The 19,700-nt window shown below is 41.2% G+C and overlaps 1 protein-coding gene across 1 annotated transcript in view; it reads right to left on the bottom strand.

The window, feature by feature from the left end:
- Positions 1–995: 995 nt before the first annotated feature.
- The window catches only part of DCLK2 (doublecortin like kinase 2), a 136,265-nt gene continuing 117,560 nt past the window's right edge, over positions 996–19,700 (bottom strand). The window contains exons 12-17 of the mRNA XM_065404874.1: positions 13,372–13,505; positions 12,190–12,267; positions 10,242–10,338; positions 6,995–7,075; positions 4,806–4,922; positions 996–1,214 (exon numbers count right to left, since the gene is read on the bottom strand). Coding sequence (XP_065260946.1) covers positions 996–1,214; positions 4,806–4,922; positions 6,995–7,075; positions 10,242–10,338; positions 12,190–12,267; positions 13,372–13,505 — 726 coding nt within the window. The remainder of the gene's footprint in view (positions 1,215–4,805; positions 4,923–6,994; positions 7,076–10,241; positions 10,339–12,189; positions 12,268–13,371; positions 13,506–19,700) is intronic.

The following is a 19,700-nucleotide window of genomic DNA, read 5'->3' as shown; positions in this document are numbered from 1 at the left end:
TCATCAACAAGCAGAGGAAATGAATAAGCAGAGTACATACACTATTGAACCCAGCAGTATGATAAAGATAAAACACCTTGACTGCAGAGCAGTGTCTCCCCCATTATGGTTTCCAGTTCCTGCACTAGATGAAGAGGGGGATGGTAATAAAATATTGGCAGCTATTTATGGTGGTTAGTGGTAGTAGTTCTATTAGTCAGCTTGTCCTAGAACTAGGAACTGCTCCATCCTAGCTTATGTAACATGCAGCAAGCTTTCCATTCAAAGAAGTTTTATTGTTTCTAATACATACTGTAGTTGTGAGGGGAGGATACACAATAGCTAGAATGAAAAAGCTACCTTGACTGCAGTCTTCAGACCAATAAATGCCCAGAGTTCATGTTATTACATCCAAAGTCACTTGAAGTTCTTATTATCTAAACACTATCCTGAAGTCTGGTATTGAAGAAAAAGGACCCCTTCTCTGAGAAGCTTATCTTTCAATATTGTACAGTTAATCCACTCAAGTTTTTCATGGAAACTTGCCTCTTCAGCTCAGCTAAACTCAACTCACTGTAGTCACTAGGACAGGAGAGAAATACATCTTTTTGTGGGCATACGCCTTTTCTGGGAACAAGTTGTTGACTGGGAGAGTCTGTTTGTGCATACGTGAGGCCTTGTAACTGTTCATCCATATTATGTTCTTGTTTAACTACACGTTAGGTTAAGCTAGTCAGATTCCTAGGGTGTGAGAAATGCATTTAATTAAACCAACTCCAATGATAAAAACAAATCTAAACATTCAGAATTTCTTCCCCCCTCTTAATGTTCAGAAGCCAAAGGCTGGAAGAGCACTCAAAGCTACAGCCCACACTTCACCCACCCACCTATTGACAGTCTGCCTGGGGCTTGCCACAAGAGAGTGGGAGCAAACTGAAAAAACCACAGATGTGATGGATGTTCATTAAGTTGAAGGGGTCTACTGGCCTAGAAGTTGGCTTTGGTTTAAGTCACTTCTACAGAGCAAGCTGTTCCCCAGCATTGTCATAACATGCTGAGTCAGGCTGTGTGGGGGATTTGATTGGCTCAGAAGAAGCAGGGGAGAGGTTCTTGGACCCAGCCACATGAGGATCTTGAGCTGCAATAATCACAGAAGTTTTCTGCATACCAGCTCTACTAGAGTCCTGAGAGTGCTTGTTGCAGAAAATCTGACTTTCCTTATCTAGAGCTGTGTTCTAAAAACGAAGGTAAAAGACAAAAACAGTTACATCAATGACCCATATTACCTGCCCCATTAAAACATTGCACGACACACATTTGGGGCATGCATTAGACTCAGAAAAAGGAGAAATAACATCAGAAATCTTAATGAATTGTAGGGTGTTTTGGTGATCAGAGGGATAACTTATCTCCTATACACGCCACAGCATCCAGCAGGTCATTAATAGAACCAAGTTTGATGAAGTACTTACAAAGTTTTAACTTTTTTTTTTTATTACAAGTCTGATGTGGATAAGCAGGCAGGCATGGTTACACCACCATATGGGGAGTAAGTTCTAAGGATTCATTTTCACCAAAATTCGGAGTGTGACTGTGCTGCCAATATTTTAACAAGGAGCACACATATTTCATAAGCCTGTGACAAATCCCAGGTAGCCAGAGGAGCTTGCAATGGAGGTCTCAGGAATTTGTTTCCTCATTTAAACTAGAACACTCTTCCTCTCATACTTTGTTATGGGTGTTAAATTTGCATGAAGCTGCATTTTACTGGAAATAGTTGTTGGATAATTAACAACATAGCAGTGGAAGCATGGGGGATTAAGATGCTCTAGGGGAATTGTAGAGTATCTGCCCTGAGATTTTTTTTTTTTTTTTTAAAAGTACTTGACACCTCTGCAAGATAAATTAAACTAACAAAGTTTAATTTACAGAAGTACCTTCAAGTTAACTGGAGGGCCTGTCCCTAAGCAGGTCCTTGGAGAAGGGAGCATCTTCAGTTAGGCTTCAACACTGACTTAGTATTTGGTTACCTATTTGCAACTGGCTGGGGCCCAGCTCAGCAGGTTTAATGATGTTTTTCCTGAGGGAGATTATTCTATACTGCTGATCACTCCAATGACTGGTTCTGAGCAGCATAGAGGCTATAAGCATCAATGGTGCATGACAGGATCAAGCTTACTAGGTGCTGACTCTCATGCTTGCCCACTTCTTTCCTGCCCTACATTCTGCTATATAGTCCCAAAGCTATAATTGGGTGGCTTGGGGAGTTGTTTGGATAACACTGCTCATTTCACAAGCCCTCTTGTGAAAGTTAGTCCAGAATAAATCAGGAATAGTTAAAGTTACACTTACCTTATTCTGGACTAGCTTTAATGTGTAGACAAGCTCGAAGGCACACACATTTTTCAAAGATAGCCATTTACTTGGAAGCAGTATGGGCCGTTTTGCCTCCAACCTTCCCTTTCACAAAATCTGATGTTTTGCAAGGTGAAAAATAACCACTCTGCCTAGATTTGCAGAAAAGTTTCAAAGATATAAAAGTCACCAAGTAAAATGGCAAATGTTTATCTGGAACATCACTGAAAGATGTTCTTTCACTTTTATGCAGTTCTAAAATTCTGCCCATTTCAGGATAGCTGTTATTTCTCCTTTTTTCTTTGTCAAACTCAGAACATGTATTTTGTGCAGCAGAACAAAACATTGCAGTTAGTACATACCATTGCCTTGGACCTACTCAGAGGAAAGCAATGCAGGCATTGGGAAAGGAGGAAAAAGGAAGGAAGCAAGGGATAGAAACTACACTTACTTTTAAGCAGAACTATCATCATTGAAACAAATTTAGATTTAAAAATAATATTGAAATTCTTAAAAAAGTCTGTAAATAAAAGGATTTTACAGCAAGACATTCTTAGCAGCAGAAATAGTGCTTTCCCTGTTGAAGGCAGCAGGAACCAGATTTCTTGTGCAGTTCCACTTATCTACCATATGATGGTGTCATCCGTGTTAAATTTGTTAGTCTCTAAGGTGCCACAAGGACTCCTCATTGTATCTGTACTAACTGCGGCTGAACTTCTTCTCTAAGGTTTTCAAAGAACCTGTATTAGAACTAAGTGGCTACATCATGCTATAGAGGGTTTTCATTGAACAGTTTCCTCATACATAAAAGAGAAAGTGATAGGGCTTTGTGATGCTACGTTACGTTTAAGGGACTTGATAACACAAACTCTGAACTGTAGATAAACCAGCGCAAAGATGAGGCAGAAAAAAGGTTTGGGACTAAATTCTCATAAGGTTCCTTTTTCCACTAAGTATCTTAATAGAAGACTCAGACATTATCCCTAGTCTTCCCTGCATATTCAGTTACAGAACTAGGCAGATATGAATTTTCCTTACTACTTGTTAAAGGGAGATAAACAAAAATAAGTTTTCATTGGCTACATAGGTAACAGAAAAAACCCACACCAAGAAGCCGCCAGATGCTGTACTGTGTCAGAGATTTGAGACAAGCTTAAGTGGCATGCAAATTGGAGAGGGGCTGAGAGTTAGAATTAAAATTGCTCTTATTAAATTTTGTACCAGCTTTCAGCTTCAGGCTTATCCAGTCTCAACTGTATAAAGAATGAAGCGCTGAAGTCCCTCTCAAACTGTCAAGTCAAACTGTCAAATGAAATGTAGACAACAGCATCAACCTGAAATCAATATTGTCTTCACTCTTGTGAGTATTTTGATGTTACTACAATTCCTACTTTTGAACTTGTGACCTATTCAATTCATATATATGTACATGTAAGTGGGCAGATTTAAATAATTTTTCCACATGCAGACAACTACAAATATTTATTAAAGTGGGACAGTGACACTACACTTACTAGGCCATCATATAGAATTGATACAGTGGAAAAAATCATCTCTGGCTACTAACTGAGTCAACTGCAAGTGCTGTGTTGCCAGAGTGGCATATTCAGTATAGCAAATATATAGCTGTGCAATATAACTTCTTTAAGGTATCTGAAGACACATTTTGTGCCATAGTATCCATCCCTGGGCTGGAAAAAAGACAACCACTTGCAGGGGTGAGAACTTGTAACTCAGTCTGCATAGTTGTTGGAGCACAGCAGTGATGACTAGTCAGTAACAAGTTTACTGGTGAAATGGAGCTGGGCTGAGCTCACCCACACAGCTCACTGTTGTCTGATTTTTTTTTTTTTTTTTTGCACAACTTTTGTAAATTCAACTCGGATGCATTAAGATTCTTCTATATAAAATTCATCTATGTTTCCTACCAAGTCTGGCCTCTGATAACGTTCATTTGCAGAGATTAGATAGGGCCAATCATAACTCTGGGAAACATCCAAAAGATTAAATACACTTTATGATGAGGAAGTGGGTTTTAGATAGAATATTTGCTCCAGAAAATTTAGTCTTGGGGACAAAAGGTGCTACAAGAAAACCACCATTAAAATGAAGTGGAAAAGATTTCAGTGATTTCCAAACTAGCAGGTGAGCTTAATGAAGTATTTTTTGCACTGAGAGAGAGAGAGAGAGTGAGAGTGAGTGAGTGTGTGTTTAAAAGAAATATCTACAGCTCAGCTAATGCACCTCAATACAGACCTGGCTGCTCCTGAGCAGTGACCCACTCAGATTGAAATGGGGGACATAATACATGATGTATAGACTAGGATTACACACACACACAAACAATACCATGCTTGTTTTTGGTAGTGCATTTGTACCACTCTGTTCTTTAAATAATTATTTCCGGGTTAAAACATGTTAGACAAATATACAAAGTCATATCTACACACAAAAATGCTGCATTTGCTTACCATGATGACAGAGACCCCAGCGGTTGTATTGTTCTGCTTGGGTAGCATGTTGTTAAAGTGCTGCTTCAGTTTACCTGTTACTTCAGCTTGCATATTATTCTCCTGCGAGGCATCATCCTGTGTAAACAAGATACACACACACACACTACTCCTCAGGTTTGGGGTTAAAAAAAAGAAAGTGTTTGGAAATAGAAAAATTACAAATAAAATCGACAGAAGGGATTTTCCTTCATCCTGGGATCCCTGCTCATGCAGGGAATTTAACTGCTGGGCTGCATAGAGAGAGATTCAACCTTTTTTCTTTTTAAAGTCTTCTGCTGCTGAGAAACAGTTTACACTGAGCTCAAGTGAGCTGCATATGGCAGGAGAAACTTTGGCTTAAAATGTGGTATTTTGTTTTTCAGGTTAAGGGAGGACACTATATTACGAGTGTGCCATGACAAGACACCTGCTAACAACTCCTGGCATTAAATGTAACATGTATGTTTTTACACAACAGCAACATTACAAAGGAAAAGTAACAGCCATTAAAATGCTGATGACCTAAGAGTATTTAAATAAAGCCTAATGATGATCTTTAATTTCCATACATTGTACATTGACTATTTATATCCATACAATATTTGTTAAGTGGCTAAACAAATGGGGGCAGTTATTCACCAGCAACACACTTTTTTTTTTCTTTTATAATTCTCAGAAAACCACGATTTAATTTGAGTTCTTCTCTTTCGAGGTAAATTGCACCAATTTTGCTTAGTGCTCCAGCCTGAAAGTTCACAGAATGACACACTGTGAAATGTTTCAGAGTAGCAGCCGTGTTAGTCTGTATCAGCAAAAACAACAAGGAGTACTTGTGGCACCTTAGAGATTAACAAATTTATTTGGGCATAAGCTTTCGTAGGGGGAAAATTAGCATGGGGAAATAGTTTTTACTTTGCTGGCAATAAGGACTGGGACTGGATGGGTCATTACACAAAGTAAAAACTATTTCCCCATGCTAATTTTCCCCCTACTGTTACTCACACCTTCTTGTCAACTATTTGAAATGGGCCATCCTGATGATCACTACAAAAGTTTTTTTTCTCCTGCTGATAATAGCCCACCTTACTTGATTAGTGTCATTAGAGTTGGTATGGCAACACCCATTTTTTCATGTTCTCTGTGTATATACATCTTCCTACTGCATGCATCCAATGAAATGGGGTTTAGCCCAGGAAAGCTTATAAATGTTAGTCTCTAAGGTGCCACAAGTACTCCTCGTTCTTTACACTATGAAATGATTTTGAAAATAAACGTTTGATTATTACTGTTGGTAGGGGAGATCAGTTTATTATTTATTACTAATCTCCTACATTAGGATCACAAAAGATGGACGCCAGGGAAGTCTCTCCCTATGGACACACAAACAGTGTTAAGTTACATTTTTGAAAATGGGACCCTACATTGTGCCTCTCCATTTTACACACAGATTAACTGTGCATGTAAAGTATGTCACTGACTACATATTATACACCAAAGCAGGTACTGGTGCTGCCATATATGTATTTTGTGAGCACCATGTTTTGGGCCAAATTTCAAAAACAGGCGCTTGAGTTACCCATAAGGCCCCTCTGCCACAAGCATGCCTGTCTGGGATGGAGGGCATTTTTGGTGCTACGGAGGGGGATCAGAGGAGCTACCCAATGCCTTCTAACCTATTTTCTGTTAGGAAAAACCCCTCACCCTGCTCCACTGGAATATAAAGTTGCTGCCCACTTCCTTATGTAGCAATATAGAATGTAAAATCCTATGCTATTGGGTAAACAGCCAACATCTTGGCTATCGACACTAGCTGTGTCTCTAAAGCATCCTCATGTTCACTGAAAAATCATGTTAGCAAAAAGAAGTTGTCCAGTTGAATGCTCTCCATCCCTTATTCTTGTGAGCTTTTTTGTAAATTCAGTTTCATTTGCTTCAAAAGACAGCCCACAATAACCTCTGTGCAGCAGAAGGGTAGACTTCAGCGTATAACTGCCCTCTGCGGTGTCATTTATAGGCAGTTCATTCTTTGTTGATGGGGGACATAGAACTCAGCTTGCCCAATTCTGTTTATCAAGCAACTTCTGTCACTACTTCTGACAGCACTATTACAGTTAGAGCTTAATATTATATATCTAATTAGGGACAAGTACAATGCAGAGTTTACTCACGGACACCCAGGGATGGCCTAGGATCTGTGCTGCTGTATATCGAGCTTCTACGTTTACCTGTAGCATCAGACTAATTAACTCCTGAAAAACAAAAGAGTGGGAACATTAATATTAAAATGTGAAGCAGCTTTTGCATTGAATTCTTCCCAGCATTCAAAGTGGTGTTTTTCCACTACCTGGTTGAAATCCTGCCCCTGCTGAAGTCAATGGCAAAACTCCTATTTGACTCCCAGGGGGACAGGATTTCACCCTCACACTCTAAATTGCAGCTGTAATATAAAATATATTCTTCTGTACATACATGCAGGCAGCATGGACAGACTAGTCAGAATGTAACTGCATCCTCCCTAAACCCTCTGCGTACAGCACATAAGCAGATACCCTCATGCAAAAAGAAAGTCCCATAATGTTTTGTAACCATCAAGTGACAGGGCACATAGTGTTTGAGTAATTTACAGAGAGAGGATAAAGCTGCTGAAGGGGGCTCAGTGGGGATGAGGAGGATGGCAGAGCAGAAAGCACCTGCCAAGAGCACCAGCTTGTACCGAAAGCCAAGTGCATTTATGAGCCTGGAATTTTAAAGCTATTACTAGCAGGGATGATTTAACTGTACAGACAGTAAACTAATACACAAAGATAATTTTTTTATTTTAAGCGCTATCACTAGAACCATCTGTAAACATTTAAGATGATGATACCATTCCTTTACTGCTGGAAAATGAAAGCTACCCATCAGCACAGAGCACTTAAGAATTCTATTCCAAAGGAATGACTGACAGCACCCAATGTTAGTTAATTTTAATTATCTATACTATGGGCTAGTTTCTTTGCCTTGGTATGGCTACTCTGTGTTGCTCCAGAAGCACAAAGGGGTCGTTAGCCAGCCTGACCAATCTTATAAGGATCCCTCCCACCATGAAAAGGGAATCCCCAGAGTTAGGCCAGGAAAAAAGGGGGCATTGTCTAGAGGGCTGATGTGCTTACGTTTCATGGAAGTCACTGGGATTTCACCATACATTTAACTGTAAGTATATGCTTAACTGCTTTGTTGACTCAAGGCCTTTGAAACGCTCAGAGGCTATACAATAGATGGCCTTAGGTTCACTGCATATTTCTATGGAACTTCTGTTTAGTACTGTCACAAGTGGGTCTGTAGCCATGGTAAATCTTAAGAGCCTAGTCACACAAAAGGCAGCCAGTGAAGTTATGAACACTAGGTGTAACTTTTCATCTCCAACTTTTATCAAATGTATTAATTCAAGTTCCTCCTTTGCAACTGGCAACTAACTTACTGGTGCAGATGCAGGTTCCAGACACAAAATAACACCCATGAAGAAACTAATTAATGTCAAATAATTCCCATCATTAAAACTCAACTGCCCCATTTTTTTTGGAAAGTTTCTGTAGCCTCAGGATTGTCTCTTGCTTTATGTACTAATGAAGAACATTCCAATGAGACTTATTCTAGTAGACAGCAACTTCTCTGGAGAAACAATACATGTGTAATTAGGAGGCTTTTGTTCACCCTCCAGTTCTGGAAAATGACACTCTCAGCAAATTACCCAGCAAGAATACGAGCCAGGGATAGTGGGCTGGATGCTTCAGGCTAGTCATATTGTACTAAGTTCAAGTTTGGAGCAGGAGGGCCACCTCTGAGGCTGCTTGGTGCTGGTTTGACAGCTGCTCTCTTTTGTGCAAACTGCCAATTGATGTGAGGAAGGAACCATTTTGGCAGCTGAAAACTGGGAACCCCTGGCCACACTTCATATACTAACAGCCAGGAAAGGGGAAGACACGGCTATGAAAACTGTAAGCTGTGTGAATGCGCTCCTAGGCTGGGGCTAGACTTGCTGGCTTTAGGGTTGCTTTGGCTCTCAGAGTAGTGCAAGCCAGGTTTATCTTAAGGAAGAATTGGGACTATGGTCTTTTATGAGGCTATCATCAATGCCACTCTAGCCAATGGCCATTAGGAGATTGAGAGCAATGGAGCCAATTTCTTTCTTTCGATAACTCTGATTTTCATCTGCAATGCACCCATGTGCCCCTGGACTCTGGATGAATCCTATGAACAATCATTTACACATAACTCACGGGAACACTACTATAGCTAGGACCTTAAAAAAATTCATGGCCGTGAATATCAAACGCATCATGGACCATGAAATCTGTATAGCATGGGGTAAAAGCACACAAAAGACCATATTTCATGGGGCCAGACCAGCGTTTCTCAAATTGGGGGTCCTGACTGAAAAGGGAGTTGCAGGAGGGTTGGAAGGTTATTTTAGGGGAGTCACGGTATTGCCACCCTTACTTCTGCACTGCCTTCAGAGCTGGGTGGCCAGAGAGCGGCGGCTGGTAGCCAGGTGCCCAGCTCTGAAGGCAGCGTCTCACCAGCAGCAACAAAGAAGTAAGGGTGGAAATACCACACCATGTCATCCTTACTTCTGCACTGCCGCAGGCAACGGCTCTGCCTTCAGAGGCTCACTCTCCAGCTGCCCAGCTCTGAAGGCAGCACCGCAACCCCCCCCCTCCATTAACCTGACGGCCACACACAACTCCTTTTTGGGTAAGGATCCTTGCAATTACAACACTGTGAAATTTCAGATTTAAATAGCTGAAATAATGAAATTTACGATTTTTAAAATCCTATGACCGTGAAATTGACCAAAATGGACCGTGAATTTGGTAGGGCCCTAAATAGCATTTGGGCCTCTACAGGAGTTAGGGTTAGAATTTCAAACATTGCCTTTAAATAACTGAATCTATGAAATCAAAAGGAAGTGGTATCTTACTAATACTTTACTTAACTGGCAAATCAGCTATTTGCATCTGAATGAGCTCTAGCCAGCTTAATGCTTCTAGTCCAAAGATGAAATGGGAACAGGTGAAATGAACAATGTCCAGTCCACGTAGCAAGCAGCCCTCTCTCAAAAGGGTGATGAGGGGGAAATTTGGAGAGATACTTACACTGCAGCTGAAGCACTGAACCTAGTATAACCCTCATCCTTAAATAAACCAAACTACATGCAATGCTCACTGAATGTAATCAACATTCTGTTACAATCATTCACCCAGAAAGTAGGGTTGTGAGACCTGCATTTTCATCACTGCCATGCTCTGAAGAGTACTAGGGTTTGGAATATAGTCAACAATAGTATAGATTCTGTGTAGCTAGGAAGGCACAATGCTCCCACTGGCTTGTCAATTTCACAGCTTGAAGCCCTGGGTTCCTAACTTATTTCAGTACCTTAGCTGAGTCAGTGATGTTATCCCAGTACGGAGAGGGAAACTCTAGCTTTCCAATGAGGATCTGATCAAAGAGATCTTCCTGAAGATTGTTCTCACTGTGGATGAGTAACAATGGAAGAGAACAAGAGAAAGGGGTAATTTTTGTCACGCAGGCATTAAAATTACATTTTTGAGGTGGTGAAGAAGCAAAATTCACATCAACTATTACAGAAGTTTGCCCCAGTTTGCCACCTTGTACTCTAGGAGTGTAAGTTTGGCAGTATTACACCATAGTTATCCTGTCAGTAGTGGTGAGGATGGGGAGGCAATATACAGGAGAAAGGCCGCAGTCTGTCTCCCATTCAAATAGAGTTTGCATTGGTAACATGAGGACAATCATCTGTGCAGTAACAGACAAAGTACAATCTGCTGCTGGTGCTGGGCAGGAAAAGTAAATCAAGTTAGTCTTTTCTTTTGCCTGAGCATCCCCATGGCTCCAGACCAGCCACAATAGGCAAGCGATGTGTGTAGGCACACCAGCAGCAATGATGTGATCCTCTCCTGTGAGCCGATCCGACAATTTTTTTTAAATACATAGAGAGGATTAGGAAAACCTGGGATAAATTCAATCCCATGCTGAATTTAACAACCTGTGCCACTGGCATAATCCATAACAATGAAAGAAATAGCCCCTATAATGCCAAAAAGAGGGATGGGGGGCAGGAACAGAATATACACACACAGCAGATCTGTTGAATAAGATGGGACCAATTTTACAATTGTACTCACTTCTGATTAGTGGTTTAAATCTCTAACAATATTGCTCAGATTCTCTTACATTTGTTCACACCTGATTATTGCAGTCAGAAGCATGACAGAATAATTGTAATGATATGGTACATCTTTGAAGCGCGAGCTAAACATTGCTAACCAGTCAACTGTGTCTGAAAAACAAATTGTAGAACTAAACGGCAACTTCTCTGCCTTTCCACAGTTATTTAAAAATAACCTGGGAGGAACAACATAGCCACAGAGTGGCGAATTTTAACTTTTAGTACAGCTAATCTAAATGTGCCCTTTGTTGTGTAATTGTATCCCATGCCCTTGAAAAAACACAGGCAATGATATATAATGGATAACTCTGGTCACCTGATAATAAAAATTAGATACTTCCTGATTTAAAATGTGGTTTCTGATTCCTTCTCTCCCAAAGTTCCAGTTACTTTACTTTATTTTACTCCCATCCCAAACAATCACAGAAAAGAAAAGTGTGTTGATATTAAATCTAAGTATGGATATTATATGCTGGACATGCAGAGTAACCATAACAAATTTTTGATTCACTGATTACAAACTCTTTCATATTATGGGCACCAAGTTTGTAATGAGATTGAAAACAATCATCATCTACAGAGCTCAACTAATAGAAATAAGATATTTAAATGAACGTTGCTAACTGGAATAATTTACCTGTGACCACTTCTCCAAGATAAAAACAGTAAGTTGAACTTGCCAGCTGCAAACACTAGAGGGTGTACAATACATGCTCACTGCACTGAGCTCTTGCTGTGGAGTATGGGATTGGAGGACAAAGGGACAGAGAAAGCTGGCTTCTCACACCTACAGCTGGTCACCCACTACACACCTGACAGCTGGTCACCCACTCCTGTTATTTATTTATTTTTTTTAAAATAGGCAGGAATGCACTTCTCTCTTGTGCACAGAAAAAGTGACAGCTGGCAAAAGGGCAGGGTGATATCTAAACTAGGGGCAGCTTAAGCCAGTTAGAAAAGGAGAAAAAAACTTGGGGAAAATAATAGTTTGGAAACAGCTGGAGCCGACTATTGCTGGGGGGAGGGGAGGGGGGGCAGGGGGGCGCAAGGGGAATCAGATTTCCCCCTTATTTGAACAATTCTTCGGGTAATTAATTCTTTACTATCTTCCCTTTGACCTGGAACTAAACTCACCTGCGAAAAGGTGGGAATCCACAAAGCAGTATGTATGTGATCACACCTGCAGCCCAAATATCCACCTTTAAGCCATATCTGTAAAATAAGAGAACGTGTTACTTGTGCAGCTTCCAAAATGTGTCACCTCTAGTTAGTTGTTTTTTAAATTAATACATACTGAGAGTCTGCCAAAGGCAGATGTATTAGCATTTCATAGGAGTGGAGTTTGTCCTTCAGTTAATACCACAGAGTATAACAAGAGGGGCATCTAGTCAATATTTTTCTGGTTGTCCTCCAGAGTATTGAGAGCCCTGAGGATCCCACATTTTCCTTTGTTTTTAGTTCACAATCCCCCAGTCTCCATGGAACAGTCAATAGCTTTCTGGTCTGATTCAGATTCTTTTCAGCACCAGCCCATAATAATCAAAGGAGGATATTGTTGAGAGAGGGGGGGAAATCCTTTCCCTCTCCTGCCACAGTGGACAAACTGCTTCTGCATCATTCCCAGACACTGCCAAACTGGGGAGCAAGCTTCCAAGTCTTGAGTCTCCTGTATGAATGAGTAACACTAGGATGAAGAACCAGGACTTTTCTTTTTAAACATATGAATACAAATACTGTAGGTCAAAACATGTCACATTTTCTCTGATTTTTCTAGCTCTGCAGGTGGATCAAATACCCTTTGACATCTTGGTCTCTCACAGCTCTCAAAAATACTTTTCAACAATTGTGCTATGCAAGAGCAACAGTGCATCAAACAATCTGATATTAGAAAATCCAAATTATTCATGCCAACTATCACCTACTCCCCAACCAAGAGGTCTGTGATTTACTTCCAGAATCTTTGTGACAGAGTCAGAGCCATCTTCCCAATTAAGCAGTTAGCTGCAGCAGCATCTCTTATCTAAGTTACATGTGCACACACAAATATTTTGCAGAGTGGTATCAGAGGAAATATATATGGAAGAGGCTGATATATTGCACTCATTAGACAAGCAGTTGAAGACCAGTTTAAATGACCCACACCCACAGAGCAGTGAAATCAAATATTTACCAAGGGTCAAAATTTGGCTGGCGCACACACACACACACACACACACACACACACACACACACACACACACACACACACACACACACACAGAGTAATAAACAGTCTTTTACACACCAACTTAGGAGACAAAACTGCTGTATCCTCACCCTGTCTCTGCAATGATTTCTGGAGCCACATATGTAGGGGTGCCACAGACTGTATACAAGGGTCCTTCAACCACTGTGGCCAGTCCAAAGTCCCCTAGCTTCAAGGACTTTGTTCCATCTGAATACTCGCATACCTGGGGTTAGCAAAAACACAACAGGGATTGAAGGATATTTTTCCAATACATGAGGGAGTAAAACAGCAAAGGCTGAACATGATATAATGTGATGAGAAGAGAGATTCTTAAGCTATCCACTGCATTGGTTTTGCTCCATGATTCTTGAAGGCTTGGACTTCCAGTGCTGTGATTCATCTTTGTGCTTGAGGAGCTTTAATTCTCTCTTGGAAAGTTCTGATGGGGGTAGACTCAATTTGACAAAGGAAATAAATCTAAATGATTATTAAAATAGATTTTGCTCTGTTTCCTGATAGATCTAGTCCCCACCTACTCCTAAAAATCTAGAACCAATTTCCTATTGCTTTTAGTAATACTATTCACTTACATAGTGCTTTCCATCCTGAGCATGCTATAGAATGATGTATTGCTCATGCTGAAGGACAGGTGTAGAAGATAGGTTCCTGCCTGGAGAAGATTACACTCTAAATGAAGGTTTAAATATTAAATTTTCATAACACCCTTGCAAGGTGTTTATTGCCAGAGCAATGGTTAGTGTAATGGACAGGACTAGAGTTCTGGAGTTCTTCTTCAGAATACTAGACCACTATGCTCTGCATTTTATAAAATGCCTTTCAAATACCTTCTCTATGGCCTCCCTGCCATCCACATCACCCACTGCATTCAAAATGCAGCTGCTAAAATCTTTGCCTGCTGTTCGGACTATGTTACTGTTAATCTCCCCTCCCCCCCAACACACACTGCCCCCTACTTTTCCAACACACCAAGTTCAAGCTTTTTGTCCTCACATTCAAGGTTCTTGACATCTCTGCTCCTTTCTGTCTACTCAACAGATCTAGTATCTTATCACATCAGCCGCCCCTGCCCTCTGCTCAGCCAACACTGCCAACTTTAAATGTCCACTTGTCCCACAAATGTGTGTCTGCTTTTTTCCATGCTGCCACTTACACACAGAACCTGCCCCACACCAGTCTGATGTGTAAGACTGCCTCCCTCTCCTTCAACCTGCTCAAGACCTATCATCAACCTGATCGCTTTACTTGTATGCCATCTGTGTTGTCTTGAAATTGTAAACTCTTTGAGCAAGTATTCTATCTTATGTGTACCGACAGTGCCTACCACACTCTGACTCCCAATCCTGAACTGGGCCTCTGAGTTTTCCTTTTGTGTATAAGATATTTAAATGTAGGTATTTAAAACTATATTTTTTTCTTTAAAGAGTCCATATCCAATATGGAAACTCTGTGCTTATCTTTCTCAGAAGTCTGTATTCCCTATGTCAAGCAACACAACTCCACATATTTGCTAAAGTACTGAACCTCTCCCTAAAAGAAACCTACCCAAAAAACAGCCATAAACACAAACAGATACATTTAAGAACAGTGGTTATCAAACTTATTTGATCATGTCCCCCTTCTTTGTGTCTCTAGTAGTTTATGCCCTTCCCCTGCCACACAAGTACCTATACCGATAAAAAACCCAAGATACACCACTCACTAAACATTAAAAACAGTAATGCAGTGATTCAAACAGAGCCATTTAAATATATAGTAATGTAAATTTTAAGTGAGATATTGCTTATTTGCATCATACTGTTGTTACTAGCGTGATGGGTGTGCCTTTTTTGGGAGCAGAGCAATTCCATCCTGGGTTGGATGCTTGGGACAGCTATCCAGAGATCCCTTTCTACCTTCAATTAAGTGTGCACACCACGTCGTAACAAGTGGATTAAACAACAGATGGCAACAACTTTGTATAATGCTATGCAAGCTTAACAGAAATCTGTCAAAATTCGCCATCTAGAGTCAAATGCATAGTGCCAGACGAAGACTCGATATGTAGGGGTCTACCAAATTTGTGGCCATGAAAATCACGTCATGTGAAATATGGTTTCCCCTGTGAATTCTGGTCTTTATGTCCCAGCTCTGAAGGCAGAGCGGAGAGCGGTGCCCAGCTACCCGGGTGCCCAGCTCTGAAGACAGCGCCTCCCACCAGCAGCAACACAGAAGGGTGGCATGGTATTGCTGCTCTGCCCTCACAGCCGGAAAGCCATGGCTGCTGGCTGGGCACCCAGCTCTGAAGGCAGCACCACCTGCCAGCAGCAACACAAAAGTAAGGGTGGCAATATCGCAATACCCTAATAGGCTTTTGACCCCCTTTCAAGTCCGGGCCCCTAGTTTGAGAAACTTGGCAGAGATATCACACATTTTTTATGGGTTGGTCATGGCATAAACAGTACATTTCACAGATGTGTAACACATTTGCTAAATTTGCTATTTATGCCATGACTAACTCACAAAAAATTGTGTCATTGCTGTGGGTAAAATGTATGCAGTACGTTTCTTTTTCCTAAAGCTTCTCACGCCCCGCTACAATACATTCTGTACCTCCCCTGGGGGGCCCGTCCCCCACTTTGGGAACCTCTGATTTAGAGAACAATGCACTATACTCTCCCCACTCTTTGTTGCTCAAGGGACACCAAAGGTAATTACAAAAGCAATTGAATCGCATTTTCTAAAGGTGGCACTTAGGAATACAGGCCCTACTGAGGACATAAAGGAGATATCTATGTCCACAGGTTTGCCCATGTATTTTTTAAGCATGCAAATGCATGATCTTCATAGTTTAGGTGCAAAATGCACGTCTAAACTTCCATGTTTACGGAATTATTGGATAGATTATCAAGGAATGTATGTTATGTGGAAATGTGTACACACACACACACACACTCACATTTTCATTTGCACTAAATGCTTCAAGGACAGTTCTAAAAATATAGCAAAGTCTTTGCATGCTTAATATGCACTGAATCCCAATGGGTCACCTGAAGACAGTATCAAAGACATCATTTAGCAACTGTTTTCTGTAATCCACAACACTCAAATCACCATTCAAAATTGAAAGAAAAGCCTATTACCAGACTACTTGAAAAGAGGGGCCCCTAACACATTACACTGTATACAGACACTCTGGAGCATTATTAGAACTGCTCCCTGGATTGCTGACAGTTGATTTATAAAACAGGAATTGTTACTGCTTGTTGTAAATCTTCCAAGTCACCGAGGCAGCAATACACAATAACTTCTCAAAGTGACTGGAATAAATATACAGGCACAACAGTGACACTTTATTATTCTTGCAGATGAGAATAATCTGGGCCAGACTCTGTTTTCACTTACACCAGTGTAAACCTTAAGTAACTACTTTAACTTAAATGGAGTTAGTCTTCAGTACTGTAAATACCAAATTTACCAGAGTAAATTCAAATGAGATTGGCCCATTGTGTTTACAAATTGCACTTAAATCTGATTTAGAAGTATTGGTGTTTAAAACTACTCATTACATTCAGCCTCTGAGCAAATTCCTGCATGTAGTTCCTCTAATCATTTCTGTACACAGAGATTTCTGGAATGTATAATAAGCCTTATAATGTTGTAAGGGTTCTTTTTGGGATCTGGCTAAAATTATAGCAGTAATAAAGCATTTCTAACTATTGATGCTCATCGTATATATAAAAGCTACTCTGGTTGGGACTAATGAAATACACTGCTGACTTCTATGGCCCCTACAACAAGAGCTGAACATACATTTCTTTATCCCTGAATTATCAAAAGATAAAAATCTTCCAAAGATTAAAGAATTTAGCCCTATTCTTGATCCGGATAGGACATAAAAGTTTCTACCTAGTAACTTGTGCTGCCATTTATAGCACAGATAATATTGTTACAGATGACAGGATGTTAAGAACATAGAGTGTCCATACTGTGTCAGACCAAAGGTCCATCTAGCCCAGTATCCTGTCTTCCGATGGTGGTCAATGCCAGGGAATGAACAGAACAGGTAATCAAGTGATCCATCCCGTCGCCCATTCCCAGCTTCTGGCAAACAGAGGCTAGGGACAAGATCCCTCCCCATATTTATGTAGCTGAAGGGCGAACTATTGCTTTACATATTTTAACAAAATGTCTATTGTTTTTTCCTAAAAACTGGGCCTAATTTTTCCCTCTCTTCACTGATGTAAGCAGTAATAATGACTAAAATGAGTAAGTAATGTCTTACTAAAACCCCAATCTTGCAAATACTTACACATGTGCATAGCTTTACTCATGCAACTACTCCTACTGAAGCCAATGGAACAACTCATGTGGGTAGAGTTACATGAGAGTTAGCAGGGCTGGAGCATCAGTGAGAAATCACACCTTTGCAAGAGTGGCCAGAATTGGGCCCATTGCTTGTAAGTGATAACTATGCCCGATCTACTTATTCGTGTTTGCTTGCACTAGTGAATATGATTACAGTAAAAAAAATATCAACAATTGAGGAAGAGAGCAAGTTAAATTAACATGCCATAGTCAACCTTTACTTATATAACTATGTTTTTATTTGCAAAGTCACAGTGTGTTCTAAAAGCCACTCATTTTCCAATAACCTCACACAATATTTTCCACCTACTAACATATATTACAAATTATTAAATTTCTTAAATAAACTAGTGTAAATAATAATCTAAGGATTCCAATAATGGCAACTAACGGGTACATATTCCTGCTAGTATCAACAATGACATATGCTATACCTGTGCAAGCAGGAAGGAAACAAACAAAATGAAGACAATTTGTGACAGTAAAAAAAAAAAAAAAAAGGAAAAAAGTAGCAAGAGGACAATTCTGCAAAATTGAGAGAGACACATTCATTGGGAGAACATTTTATTTTCAAGTTTTCAGTGAAGAGTTACAAGCAGATCAGTAGGATCCTATTTAAAGTATATTGTCAAGTGATTTTTATATAAAAAAAACCCAACTACCCATGATTTGGAATTACTTGTTACAGATTTGAAGATAAATATTTTCCATTTTGTCCTTTTCAGTTTAACAAGCATGGAGGAGGGTTTTTTCCCACCCGTGTTCAGAACTGAACAAAAGTTTTGCTTCTTTCCAGTTTTGTACAGCTGGATCACCGATTTGTCAGCACAAGTCTGGGAATAGTATTCATTAGTTAATTGTTTTTGCAGAGAGAGCAAAAGGCCCAGAAACATTAGTTATAGAATTCTCACAAGAGTGGTAGTTCGAAAATTCTCATAGTGATACCTGTTGTTGTTTTTTTTAATCTATTTAGAATCAAGGTAGAGGGTTGGGGTGTGTGGGAGGATTGGGGGGGTGAGCGCTCCGGCTGGGGGTGTGGACTCTGGCGTGGGTCTGGGGATGAGGAGTTTGGGGTGCACGAGGGTGCCCTGGAGCTACTGTGGGGAGAGAGGACTCCCCCCAGCTCTCTCTTCTTGCAGCAGCACCTGGGAGGGAGAGGTGTCTCTCCCCGCCGCAGCAGCTCCGGGGCTGGGGCAGCAGGATAGGGGCCCCTCCCCCGGTCACAGCAGGTCCGGGCCAGAGCTGAGTTTGGGTTGGGGGAAGGGAGGCCAGCCCGCCCACTGGCACCTCTACCTTAGCAACGACCTTTCATCGCCCAATGAGCACCAATCACGAAGTCTTCTCTCCGGAGCCAGGGCGTGTGGGCCAGCACAAACTACAAGTCCCAGCATCCATTATCATAGAAGATTAGGGTTGGAAGAGACCTCTGGCGGTCATGTAGTCCAACCCCCTGCTCAAAGCAGGGCCAACACCAACTAAACCATCCCAGCCAGGGCTTTGTCAAGCAGGGCGTTAAAAACCTCTAAGGATGGAGATTCCACCACCTCCCTAGGTAACCCATCCCAGTGCTTCACCACCCTCCTAGTGAAATTACGTCCTGGAGTGGACAGGCCAGACCAGCAGGAGGTGCCTGATAGTCTACGCTCCTTCACGGCTCTAAACCAATCAGAGTCCTCTCCACAATGAGGCATGAGAATACGAACCAAATAGCACCCAAGTTGATGTGAAGATTTGGACCAATTAGCACCTGCCCCAGTCGGTCCGGGCCAGGGCTGGGTTCAGGCTGCCCCTCCCCTGGCAGCAGCAGGTCTGGGGCTGAGTTGGGGCCGGGGGAGAGGTGCCCCAGCAGGTCCGGGGCTGGGGCGTCCCTCCCCCGGCAGGTCCCTCCCCCAGCAGGTCCCAGCTTGGCGGGTTCCCTGAGCGTCTGCGCAGCACTAAACAGGCTGCTGCACGGCCATGCAGTTCACAGGGAATTTAGGTCACGGTCCGTTAATTTTTGTTCACTGTCCATGACCTATCCATTACTTTTACTAAAAATACCCATGACTAAAAC

The sequence above is a fragment of the Emys orbicularis genome, chromosome 5 (genome assembly GCF_028017835.1).
Source record: "Emys orbicularis isolate rEmyOrb1 chromosome 5, rEmyOrb1.hap1, whole genome shotgun sequence".
In the NCBI taxonomy this organism is placed as follows: Eukaryota; Metazoa; Chordata; order Testudines; family Emydidae; genus Emys; species Emys orbicularis.
The sequence above is the reverse complement of the archived record's forward strand: the minus strand, read 5'-3'. Positions and strand labels throughout refer to the sequence as shown.